The sequence below is a fragment of the Tenrec ecaudatus genome, chromosome 1 (genome assembly GCF_050624435.1).
Source record: "Tenrec ecaudatus isolate mTenEca1 chromosome 1, mTenEca1.hap1, whole genome shotgun sequence".
Lineage (NCBI taxonomy): Eukaryota > Metazoa > Chordata > Mammalia > Afrosoricida > Tenrecidae > Tenrec > Tenrec ecaudatus.
This window is the reverse complement of record NC_134530.1, coordinates 181,927,674-181,940,104: the sequence shown is the minus strand read 5'-3', so window position 1 is coordinate 181,940,104 and position 12,431 is coordinate 181,927,674. Positions and strand designations below refer to the sequence as shown.

The window sequence follows — 12,431 nt, the reverse complement described above, 5'->3', positions numbered from 1 at the left end:
CCTCTAGCACAATAGTATATCCTGCTTATTTCTCTCTTTTCAGCTTAGAGTTGTAGCTTTTTATTTTTATAGACGGTCTAAGTCAGGTTTGCCATACATGCATTTCAGAAATGCTTCTCTAAATGGCTCCATTGATGTCTCGTCCCTGGTAGAGTAAGAGGGGGGACATCTTTCTAATCCACATCACTCATTCATTTCTATATTTTGAAATTTATCTTACAATAACTGTGAGAAGGGTGTGAAATTCTAGTCCTGTATTCTAGCCACTGAGATGAGCATGTAAACACCATGTGTACTAGACCTGGGATCCCCGGAAGCCCTGTTGGTAAGTGCTGGACTCCTAGCCACCAGGCCGGCAGTTCAAATCTGCCGGCGAATTGGCAAGATGAGGCTGTGTGCTCCCATAAAGATTTACAGTCTCAGAGCCCTACATACGGTTACTATGAGACAGAATCGACTTGCCTGCTGTGGGTCTGGCTTGGTTGATTTTGTCTGGTTTTTAGATGTATAGATTTAATACACAGCCTGAGTGCCAGACCCTGACCATTATTTGGAAACAGTTTGATATTCTTAAAAAGCCATTCACTGTTTGTTTTTTTTAAATCATTTTATTGGGGGCTCGTACAACTCTTATCACAATCCATCCATCCATCCATCCATTGTGTCAAGCACATTTGTACATTTGTTGCCATCATCATTCTCAAACATTTTCTTTCTACTTGAGCCCTTGGTATCAGCTCTTCATTTTTCGCCCCTCCTTCCCCACACCCCCTCCCTCAGGAACCCTTGATAATTTATAGATTATTATTATTTTGTCATATCTTACACTATCCGACATCTCCTTTCACCACTTTTCTGTTGTCCATCCCACAGGGAGGAGGTTATATGTAGATCCTTGTAATCGGTTCCCCCTTTCCACCTCACCCTCCTTCTACTCTCCTGGTATCGCCACTCTCATCACTGATCCTGAATGGATCATCTGTCCTGGATTCCCTGTGTTTCCAGTTCCTATCTGTACCAGTGTACATCCTATGGTCTGGCCAGATTTGTGAGGTAGAATTGGTATCATGATAGTGGGGCGGGGGGAAGGGAAGCATTTAGGAACCAGAGGAATGTTGTATGTTTCATCGTTGCTACACTGCACCCTGACTGGCTCATCTCCTCCCTGTGGCCTTTCTGTAAGGGGATGTCTACTTGCCTTCAGATTGGTCTTGGGTCCCCAGTCTGCACGCCTAATGATTTGGGTTTTTTTGCTCTTTGATTCCTGATACCTGAACCCTTAAGCACCTTGTGATAACACAGGCTGGTGTGCTTCTTCCATATGGGCTTTGTTGTTTCTGAGCTAGATGGCCGCTTGTTTACCTTCAAGCCTTTAATACCCCAGATGCTATATCTCTTGATAGCTGGGCTCCATCAGCTTTCTTCACCACATTTGCTTATACACCCATTTGTCTTCAGCAAGCCAGTCACTGTTTTATCTAGCCTCTTAAATCATTTGCTATTGGACACATTCCAATTCATGACAAGATCATATGTGTCTGCGTTAAAACTGTGCTCCCTAGCATTTTCAATGGCCAAATGTTTGCTTGTTGGCTTGAAACTAGCTGTCATAAAAGAACTTAAGTTAGTTTTAAGTTTCCTTGTCCTCTTTTCGAACCACTCAGACCAGTGTTTAAGTCTAATGCGTGAGGAATCAGGAAGGTCTTTAAGGCTGTGACTCCTCTCGTGAAAACCTTTTCTATTTATCTTTAGGATTTTCCCTTTTTATTTGTGGAATATAACATATACAAAGAAAAATGGATTAGATCTAGTTTCTCAGCCCATCTCATCAAAGCTGTGACAGAATCCCAGTAAAACCCCCGAGGGTGTGGTTCTCCCAACCCCCTTCACATCCCCCTCTTCCCCAGCCTCCTTCCCCACTTTCTCTGCTTGCTCTTCTCTCACTCACCCTCAAGGCATGAAGTTTTCAGAAATAAGTAACCATACCTTTCTGGCAAAAGACCTGTGGGTAGAGTCTAACAGAGGGATGTGCAGTGAGTAGTCAAGTGTGCTAACTATTTGTACCACCTAGAGACTCCTGTGGCCTATGAATTGACACTTTGTGTTTAAATGGTTGGTTCTGTTTCCTCATGAGTGATATGAAGAAATATGAAAATGACACCTGGGCATATCTTAATCACGCTGCTGAAAATCTGTCATTGAGGAATATGTTAAAAGTAGCTACAGAATAAAATAGCCACTGTAAAATTACCAAGAACCCTGGTAACAAAATGCATCATGAGTTGGGTTGCTAACCACAAGGTTAGCAGTTCAAAACCACCACTGACTCTGAAGGAAAAAGACGAGGCTTTCTGCTCCTGTAAAGATTTATAGCCCCTTTCTACCTGTGGATGCCTTGAAGCAAACATCGTTAGGGTTTCCCACCCCCACCTCGCCAGCACCCTCCCTTGCCATCATGTCTAAGTCAGAGTTTTCTAAAGAGCCCAAACAGCTGCAGAAACTCTGCACTGGCAGGTTGAGTTTGAAACAACAGATGAGAGTCTGCAGAACCATTGTGAGTAGTGCTCAGGACCTTGTGGTCATGAGCGATCCAAACACCAAGTGCTCCAGGGGCTCTGGGTTTGTCCCTTTCCCTACGGTGGAGGAGGCAGATGCAGTCATGAAGACAAGAGCACCCAAGGTTGATGGAAGAGTGGTGGAACCAAAGAGGGCTGACTCAGGAGAAGACTCTCAAAAACCAGGTGCCCGTTTAACTGTGAAAGAGATCTTTGTTGGTGACATCAAAGAAGACACCAAAGAGCACCACCTACAGGACTATTTCAAGCAATAGGAGAAAACTGAGGAGATTGGAATCATGACTGATTGAAGTAGTAGCAAGAAGAGGGAGCTTTGCTTTGGTGGTCTTTGATGACCATGACTCCGTAGATAAGATTGTCATTCAGAAATACCACACTGTGAATGGCCACAACTGTGAAGTAAGGAAAGCCCTGCCAAGCAAGAGATAGCTAGGGTCTCTTCCAGCCAAAGAGGTCGAAGCAGTTCTGGAAACTTCGATGGTGGACCAGGAAGTGGTTTGGGTGGGAATGACAACTTTTCTCAGAGCGAAAACTGCAGTGGACGGGCTAGATTTAGTGGCAGCTGTGGTGGATATGGTGGCAGTGGGGATGGTTATAATGGATTTGGTAATGATGGAGGCAGTTTTGGAGGTGGCAGAAGCTACAATGATTTGGACTATTATAGCAATCAACCTTTCAATTTTGTACTGATGAAGGGAGGAAACTTTGGAGGCAGACACTCTGGCCCTTACAGTGGTGGAGGTCAATACTTTGCCAAACCATGAAACCAAGGTGACTCAAGCAGTAGTCATCGCTATGGCAGTGGCAGAAGGCTGTGATCAGTGCCAGGAAACACACCTTACTAAGCAGTAGAGGAGAGCCAGATAAGTGACAGGGAAGCTCCAGGTTACAACAGATTTGTGAACTCAGCCAAGCACAGTGATGACAAAGACGATGTGTTTTAGATCATATGCCCATGTGTGTGGGCAAAAGGACTGTGTCTGTGCCTAATTGTATGACAGGTTATTTAAGTTTCTGTACTGTGGAAAGTGTAAAGCACTCCAACAAAGGACTTTGATGTAGTCTTTCTTCTTTCTTTCTGCACCCATGCTGTTGATTGCTAAATATAATAGCCTGATCATGACACTGAATACAAGTCTTTTTTAATGTGCTGTGGAAAATTAGGCTACTCGTAAGCCATCTTGATAAACTGCCCAACAGCGTGCAGTATAGCATTGCATCAATGTGATGCCAGGTTGATTTGAAATATACTTACAGGTAACCTTAGACTGCTTGGGGGAAGAGGAACCATTGTTTTCAGAAACCATGGTTGTAGTTGAGCTGAAAGTTACTGTTGTGTAACCTGGAGTTTGCGATTAAAACGGTCACCCAAGTAAGTTAAGAGAGCTTATTTAGTTGTAGAAAATGGCTGTTGGCACATCATATGCAGCATATCTAAGTTGAATCATGATAACATAAAATTATAGATGGAGTTGTGACTTATGTGTCATCCATTATTGTGTGTAAGTAATAAACAATTTAATTAAAAAGATTATAGCCTTGGGAAACCAAAGGGCAAAAGAAGAGTTGTACCTGCCCGATAGGGTCACTATGAGTTGGAATTGATTGATGGCAGTGAGTTTCTAGATGCCTACTTAGCAGGCAGTTGCCAGCAAGTCAAGTGATTTGTGCATACAGAATATAACTGTGCTCCATAGGGTTCCGGTGGCTGATTTTTTTTAAAGAGTAGATCACCAGGTTTTTCTTTTGAGGTGCCTCTGTGTACTTGAACATCCAGCCTTTCTGTTAGCAGCCAAACATTTTAGTCATTTCCATCATCCAAAGACTCCACTATCTATAGAGGAACAGGAATAAGAGTGACAGCGCACTTCTCACTAGAAACAATGCAAAGACTGAGGACAGCTAGACATAGCTTTAAAGTAATTGAGGAGGGATGTTGGGGGTGGAGGGGATTTAGACTTCTCTACTCAGTCAAAATAAAGATTGTTTTAGACAGACAAAAGCAGATCATTTCTTGCTAGCAGACAATGCTTAAAAATGATGTCAGACATTAGGCCTCCACTCAAGTATTCCCTCTATGCAAGAATACGTTGTTCTATTAAACTGGACAAAGTGGGTGCATAAGAAAATATGGTGAAGAAAGCTGATGGAGGCCAGCTAGCAAAAGATATGGCATCTAGGGTCTTAAAGACTTGAAGGTAAACAAGCGACCATCTAGCTCAGAAGCAACAAAGCCCACATGGAAGAAGCACACTAGCCTGTGTGATCACGAGGTGTCGAAGCGATCAGGTATCAGGCATCAAAGAACAAAACATCAATTCATTGTGAATGAAAGGGAGTGCAAAGTGGGGACCCAACTGTAGGCAATAGGACATCTCCTTACAGAAGGGTCCTGGGGAGGAGATGAGCCAGTCAGGGTGCAGTGTAGCAACAATGAAAATACAACTTTCCTCTGGTTCCTAAATGCTCCCCCACCCCCCTCGCACCCTCACTATCATGATCCCAGTTCTACTTTACAAATCTGGCCAGACCATAGGATATACACTGGTACAGATAGGAACTGGAAACACAGGGAATCCAGGACAGATGATCTCTTCAGGACACGTGCTGAGAGTGGCAATACCAGGAGGGTGAAGGGAGGATGAGGTGGAAATGGGGAACAGATTACAAGGATCTACATATAACCTTCTCCCTGGGGATGGACAACAGAAAAGTGGGTGAAGGGAGACGTCGGACAGTGTAAGATAACGACAAAATAAAAATTTGTAAATTATCAAGGGTTCATGAGGGAGGGGGAGCAGGAAGGGAGGGAGGGAAATGAGGAGTTGATACCAAGGGCTCAAGTAGAAAGCATATCTCATGAAAAGATAATTGATTATTTAAACTTTAAGGCAAAAATAATATCAATTTATTGGGGAATGCATGATGTGTGTGCAAAAGTAAAATGTATGACAGTCACACAAGAACTGGGGTGGGGGGTAGAAGCATCCTCCTATAAGGTTCTTACAAGTGAAGCTCTATAATGTTCTATGAAGGCAGACTGTGGGAAGAGAAAGTTTTGTGTTGTGAACCCAGAAGCACTGCCGGTAAAAAAAAAAAAAAAAAGCAAAGCTAATGTGTCAACTACCCTTGAGCCAGCTCCACCACCTGGCAGTGAAATGCAAGACAGAATGAAGTGTGGTCTGGTCGGTCACGTGCCAGCTTCAGGACCATTGGCCTAGTTAAGGCTAGGGGGAACCATTGTTTTGATCCATACGATCTTCATTCGCTAATTTTCAGTAGAACACCACCAGCCCTTTCTTGCAAGGCTGTCTGAAGGTTGGGAGCCTCGCCGAATGAGACCTGTCCACACGAAGGGACTGAGGGTATTTTAAATACTGGCGGCATAGCTTCCCATCTCATCAATGCACAAGCACCACAATATGACGGATTGACAGGCAGCTTGTGGGATAAGTCAGTCATGGAGATTTTTAAAATCCATAAAAATATCGGTTGATCCAAAAGATGGGGGAAAAGGAAGAAGGGAACATTTACCACAACTACATCAATAGTTAAGAGCCCTTGTGGCTTAATGGTTACAAGTTAGGCAGCTAACCACATCAGCAGTTCGAAACCACCAGCCACTCCATGGGCAACAGAGGGGGCTCTCTACTCCCATGAAGAGTCAGTCTCGGGAACTCACAGGGCAGTTCTACCCGGTCCTATAGGGTTGCTATGAATTGTAACCAACTCGATGGCAGAGCGTTTGGTTCATGTTAATAATTACATGACTATTTAGTGGGAAGGGGCAGGCAATTAGACTACTGGAAACAGAAGCGCCCACAGCAGTGAGAATGAACCACTCTCACTGACCGTGTTCAGAAATGATGGAATGGGAGCCTAACGGCTGCATAAACTTAGGCTGAAAACACTATCAAATGTTAGGGTTTTTAACAAAGTACCCGCATGGGACACTATAATTAAGAAGAAATTAGATCAAAAGCAAGACCCAACTTCATGTGGAATTGAAGATATCCACTTTAAATCAAAGATAAATTAAAAGTAAAGGATGAAAACAAAGATATATTATGCTAACACTAATCATATACGAAGGGGGACAGAATGCATGATTCCATTTACAAGACAGCACCGTTAAAGCAAACTTAGGGGGACAGCAATGCAGTGTTTGTCTCTGTGCAGAAAGCGATGACAGTTCTGAGCCGCAAATAACATAACAAGACCTTTTCTTTCTTCAGAGAAGGTGCCTTGGTTGCATAGTGGTTATGCGTTGGACTGTGATCCTCAAGGTTGGCAGTTCGAAACCACCAGTAGCTCCAAAGGAGAAAGACTGGGCTTTCTACTCCCTTAAACAGTTATGGTCTTGGAACCTATAAGTCAGCATTGACTCAGTGGGAGCAGGTTTTGTTTTGTTGTTTCAGAGGTGGACGTGTTTTGCGCCTTGATTGTGAAGGGAGGTACAGGACTAGACCTTGACCAAAACTCAACACATTTTACATCAACATTTAAATGGGTGAATTTTATTGTATGTAAATTCCACCTCCCTTGAGGTGATGAAAGAAGGAATAAAAGCCATTCAGCACTTCTGTTTTCAAATTGTGCAACCACTTGACCTGCCCTCCAGTAAGACTGATCTCCGCTGCCATGGCCCCTTCCCCACCTCACTTAAACCATGTTAGGTGTTTGGTCGGATCCTTGCTGACCTGCCCTTGCCCACATTCTCACCTCCGCCTCAAGCTTTCGCACAAAGCAAGGATCAATGCATCCCAAAGGGAAATTCTGGCACCGGCCTTTCACAAAATTAAAGGAGGAATCCTGCTCCAGCAGTGGAAGCTGCCCATCCCCTCTGCCCAGCTCTCTCTCTCTCGGACACTGACCTCTTCCCTTCCTGACCTCACTTGCTCCATCTCTAGCCACATCTTCTTTTTGTTGTTGAAAGCCCCACCCAACTCTCTGGCCTTCTGTTAGACTTAAACATCTCAGTTCCTGATCTTTACATTCTGTAGCTTACCCCTCCCCACTAGTGGGTAATGGCACACACACGCATGTGCACACGTACATGCATATATATACATATATATGTATGTATAAATATTTGAATCTATATTCACATTCACACATTCCCCTCCCCCAAATTGATGAAGGCAAGTATGTATGGAAGTGATACTTGAGCAGACAGACATACACACAGCGCATAGCAACCTTATACAGAGATTCAAGAACTAGTCATCTTTATAGGAACAGACACCTCATCTTTCTCCCATAGAGCAGCTGGTGGGTTTGAACCACTAACCTAGAGGTTAGTAGCCCAATGTCTAACTCACAGTATCACCAGTGCACAAAAGACAAAGGTAAACCCGTAAACATCAGAGGCTAGACACATTCCATAGTCACAAAGACAACCGGACTGCCTATAGGAACAAGACTCGGAGACAAGCATTGGGATCATCAGGAGGATACGTGATGAAGAGATAGAATGACTGAATAAGGCAGCAGTTGAAATAGATAAACAACGATGTGAAATACTTAAAAGCAAAACAAAATAATATACAAGTAATTCTGCATAGTCTCCCATCCCATTCCCAACAGGTCAGTGTCAGCGGTCAGCGGTCAACAGGGCAGAGAAGGCTAAGATGTCTTCTTGTATCCTGAGCTGCTTTTTTCACCTACTGAGGACTCGGTTCTCTGATTATATTGAAATAACAATTATTTAGATACCCATGGAAAACTTGATAAGCCTAAACTAACATTTATTACTCACTTCCTGCCACCATGATATCAAAGTCTCTCGAGTGATGTGGGCATAGAAATCCCTTCAAATACTAACATTGCCCCAGAGGAAGGCATCTTTACCTCTCCAGAGCCCAGTTTAGGTTCCCTCCGATGTGTGAAAGCAATGGAAAAGCAGTCTCCAGAAACAACTTAGACACTGCCATGGCTTTTGCGTTCCAGGTGCTTCTTACCAGGACCATACGCTCCCGGAGGAGAAGATGGATGATGCTGTAGCTCCAGGTCACCAGTACACCTACGAGTGGAGTATCTCGGAGGACAGTGGACCCACCAAGGACGACCCCCCGTGCCTCACACACATCTATTACTCCTATGAAAATCTGATACAGGACTTCAACTCCGGGCTGGTGGGACCTCTGCTTATCTGTAAGAAAGGTAAAAGAGAAGAAAAGAAAAATGATTAAAGAACAAAGTAGGCGCTGGAGTGTAAGTAGTACTATAATGGGATGGGTGCCTTTTTTGTACATCACTTAGAGCAGCTGTTGTCAACCTGTGGGTCGCGACCCCTTTGGGGGTCAAACAACCCTTTCACAGGGTTATAATAGTAGCGAAATTAGAGTTAAGAAGTATCAATGAACATAATTTGATGGTTGGGGGGTCACCACAATGTGAGGAACTGAATTAAAGGGTTGCGGCATTAGAAGGTTGAGAAACACTGACTTAGAGGGAACCCAATATTTGGCATTTGGAATTTTCTTCCATTTGTTCCAATCCCTCCATTTTCTCACTCCTGGGAGCCTCTCCCATGTAAATATGTGACCTGCAATATTGTCTCAAGGCCAAAGTCTGTCTGAAAGTGTACAGCATGCTATCCTCGCCTCAGAGCGCACAGTGTTACTAACAAACTGGACATTTCTGGGGTTAGATCGATAATTTACCTACAAACACCTGTAACTCCCACTTTCTTTCTTTTTTTTTTTTCTTGTCTACCCACTTTCTTTCTTATGAATAAACTGAACGGTGTGGGTAGCAGGCTTCTGACACACTCAATTGGGTTCATAAGAAGTTTCACTGACTGGGCTTCTTAGGGCCAAGATTGACTTTTTGTGTGACTCCAAGAGAATTCAGTTTATCTGAATTCTGGGAAACAATATGGGAGAGTATAGGAGGCCTGGTAAGGTTGGGGGTTAGGTGTTGGGTTGCTAACTGCAAACTTGGCAGTTGAAGCCCACCAGTCTTATCTTGGGAGAATGATGAAGGAGTCCAGTCCCATAAACATTTAGTCTTGGAAGCCCTGGATAAGTGTAACAGTGAGTCAGGATAGACTTAATGGCAATGTTTTGTTGGTTTGTTTGCGGGGGTAGTGGGGCAGGTATCGACCTATCCAGCAGCTTCAGGGAAGCAAGATGAGGTTTTCTATTCACGTAAAAACGTCCAGTTTCAGAAACCAACAGGGGCAGTCCCACTCTGTTCTGCAGGGTCACTAAGAATCAACTCAACAGCCGTGAGTTAGCTTTATACACCCACAGATGCTGTAGCTGCAGACATCCCTCCTACTTAATTTATTCATTGCACAACTACAATTTTTTATTGTCTGGTATATATAAAATAAACAGTGTGATGCCACTGAAAATAATTCAGATGTATGGAAGGCTTTCGGTTTCAGCATCACCTATATATTTTTCCTTGTTGTTGTCATATGAGAATGGATTAGCCCATGTACTCTCTCAACTCTCTCAGAAGCCCCCATGCAGTACAAGCGAGACAGATGAGTTAAGCCGGCGGTGTGGAGCTTTTACCTACAAGCTAAAGTATCTAAGTGTGGGCTTGTGGGCGCTGGAGGGAATGATGCTTTTATTAGAGCCTTGACTCATCACGTGTCCACTGTATGTGAGATGAAATTAATTGCTCCAGTGCTGCCACGTGCCAGAAGAAACACTTTATGTGGCAACCAGCTCTCCTTAATAGGTCCCAGTAGTTGTTACTTGTTGAAGATAAAAAATAGGAACGTCGAGTTGATATCGGTATGGTTGGCACCTGTCTTGAACTCTGTCCTAGATAGAAATAACAAATGGGTCTCCTCTTGCTGCCACGTTGTTACAAAGGATGTCTTTCCCTCCGCAGGTGCCCTGACTGAGGATGGGACACCGAAGATGTTTGACCGGCAGCATGTGCTGATGTTTGCTGTGTTTGATGAAAGCAAGAGTTGGACCCCGTCCTCTGCCCTCATGTACACAGTCAATGGCTACGTGAATGGGACCCTGCCAGGTAACCGGTGGGCAGCCTACCATCCAATAACAGTAGAATTAATGGCTGTTTTTCTCAAAGCACTAGGGAAGTGAACAGAAACAATGTCATTTCCTGGAGAGGTTTTCACGTGTTAAATCATCCGTTTATTTAACCAGTAAGTAGTTGGCTGGTAGAGGTAAAGCTCTCAGAAGGTTCTACCTCCGGGGAGAGCCCCACGAAGTTGGCTAGGGCTCCCTTGGGAATTCTGTGGTCCTTGATGCACGGTGACCTTGATGCACTACAAAACCCTACAGGACAGAAGTTCAAAGTCAATCCCAAAGAGGAAGGACCAGTAAGACAAATGTAATAAAGATACTTTAAGGGAAGATTGACAGGACTAGGAAAAATCTGCAACACACCAAAACATATTGTTAGCATTTCAAACAATGGTTGGAGTGGTATTCACTGGACATTGATGCTTGTGAGAAAGCCAAACCACACGAGCAGTTATGAGGTAAACAGACTCCCACCTAGATCACCGTTACCTCTCTGTGGTAGACCCGATACTATCCTGACAGAAAAATGACTATGTGTCTGAATGCCTTTACGAAATATTCCATATTTTCAATACACGAAATCTCTCAAAGGCCATTCTTTATGTGTGAAAAATCATAAATGCCTTCACTTACATTTAAAAAATGGTCAAAAGTTGAGATCTGGGCATTTTGAATTGTATTCTAATGCCTTTGACTTCTTCCACGTGGGACATTAAGGACACACCACAAACTGTACCAAGATGTGACGCAGAGGCCCCAAAGCAGGAGCCTGTAGCGCTGGGGTTTCATTAGTGGACTTCTGCCTTAGGAGATCTGTATTCAAACCTCACTCACTTCTCTGAGTGTGATGCTTGGCCATTGGTCGTCTCACTGTGTAGACTTACACAAACTGACAAACCTGTGTGTACTTACAAATGCTGACTAACCTGTGTATACTTATACTTACAAATGCTGACTGACTCTCTACTCAAGGGGAGGATGTCTTTAAGAATCAATTCTGAAAAAAAAAAAAGAGGACCTGATGCAAAGGGCTTAAGTGGAGAGCAAATGCTTTGAGAATGATTGGGGCAGGGAATGTATGGATGTGCTTTATACAATTGATGTATGTATATGTATGGATTGTGATAAGAGTTGTATGAGTCCCTAATAAAATGTAAAAAAAGAAAAGAGGAGAAAAAAAGAGAAAATGATTAGGGCAAAGAATGTACAGATGTGCTTTATACAATTGATGTATGTATATGTATGGACTGTGATAAGAGTTGTATGAGTCCCTAATAAATTGTTTTTTTAAAAAAAGAATCAATTCTGTCTGTAGCACATCATGTCCTGTACTGTGGGCTCCAGTAGAGGGGCCCTCCTAAGGGGGTTGCTCAAAAGGGAAGTTGCAGTTGTCTCTTGGCCAAGTGCACAATCTTTGTAAATACCTGGGAGCCAAAAGAAGCTCACCATATGCAAAATTAACATTTAAGAAAATTATTGATTAGAGCAGAGAAATAATGAATTTACAGTTAAAGAAGAGAAAGCAGTTGGAGCTAAGGAGGATAACATGAAAATCCACTGCTATCAAATCGATTCCAACTCATACTGAACCTGTAGGATAAAGCCGAATTGTTCATTTTGGGTTTTGGAGACTGAATATTTGCCTCATCGCTCTCCCTTGGAAAGACTGGTGGGTGCCAACTGCTGACCCTAGAATTAGCAGCTCAATGTGCCACCCACTGCACCACTAGGGCAAAAGAGACAGAGCAGGACCATGCTGTGAGAGAAACAGAGAAGAGTTTCTCTTATAAAACTAGCTGCCTTGAATATTGACAGCCCGGGAAACCCCGTGGAGCCGCCCTAT

The 12,431-nt window shown here is 43.4% G+C and overlaps 1 protein-coding gene and 1 pseudogene across 2 annotated transcripts in view; both read left to right on the top strand.

Annotated features, from left to right (window-relative positions):
* Nucleotides 1-12,431, top strand: part of F5 (coagulation factor V) — a 92,384-nt gene that overhangs the window by 28,057 nt on the left and 51,896 nt on the right. For both annotated transcript variants that reach the window (XR_012787269.1, XM_075564621.1), the window contains exons 4-5: nt 8,526-8,738; nt 10,428-10,571. Coding sequence is in view for 1 of the 2 variants with exons in the window: in XM_075564621.1 (XP_075420736.1) it covers nt 8,526-8,738; nt 10,428-10,571 (357 nt within the window). In the remaining variant the exon portion in view is untranslated. The remainder of the gene's footprint in view (nt 1-8,525; nt 8,739-10,427; nt 10,572-12,431) is intronic.
* LOC142429355 (heterogeneous nuclear ribonucleoprotein A1-like 2) lies at nt 2,456-3,394 on the top strand (annotated as a pseudogene).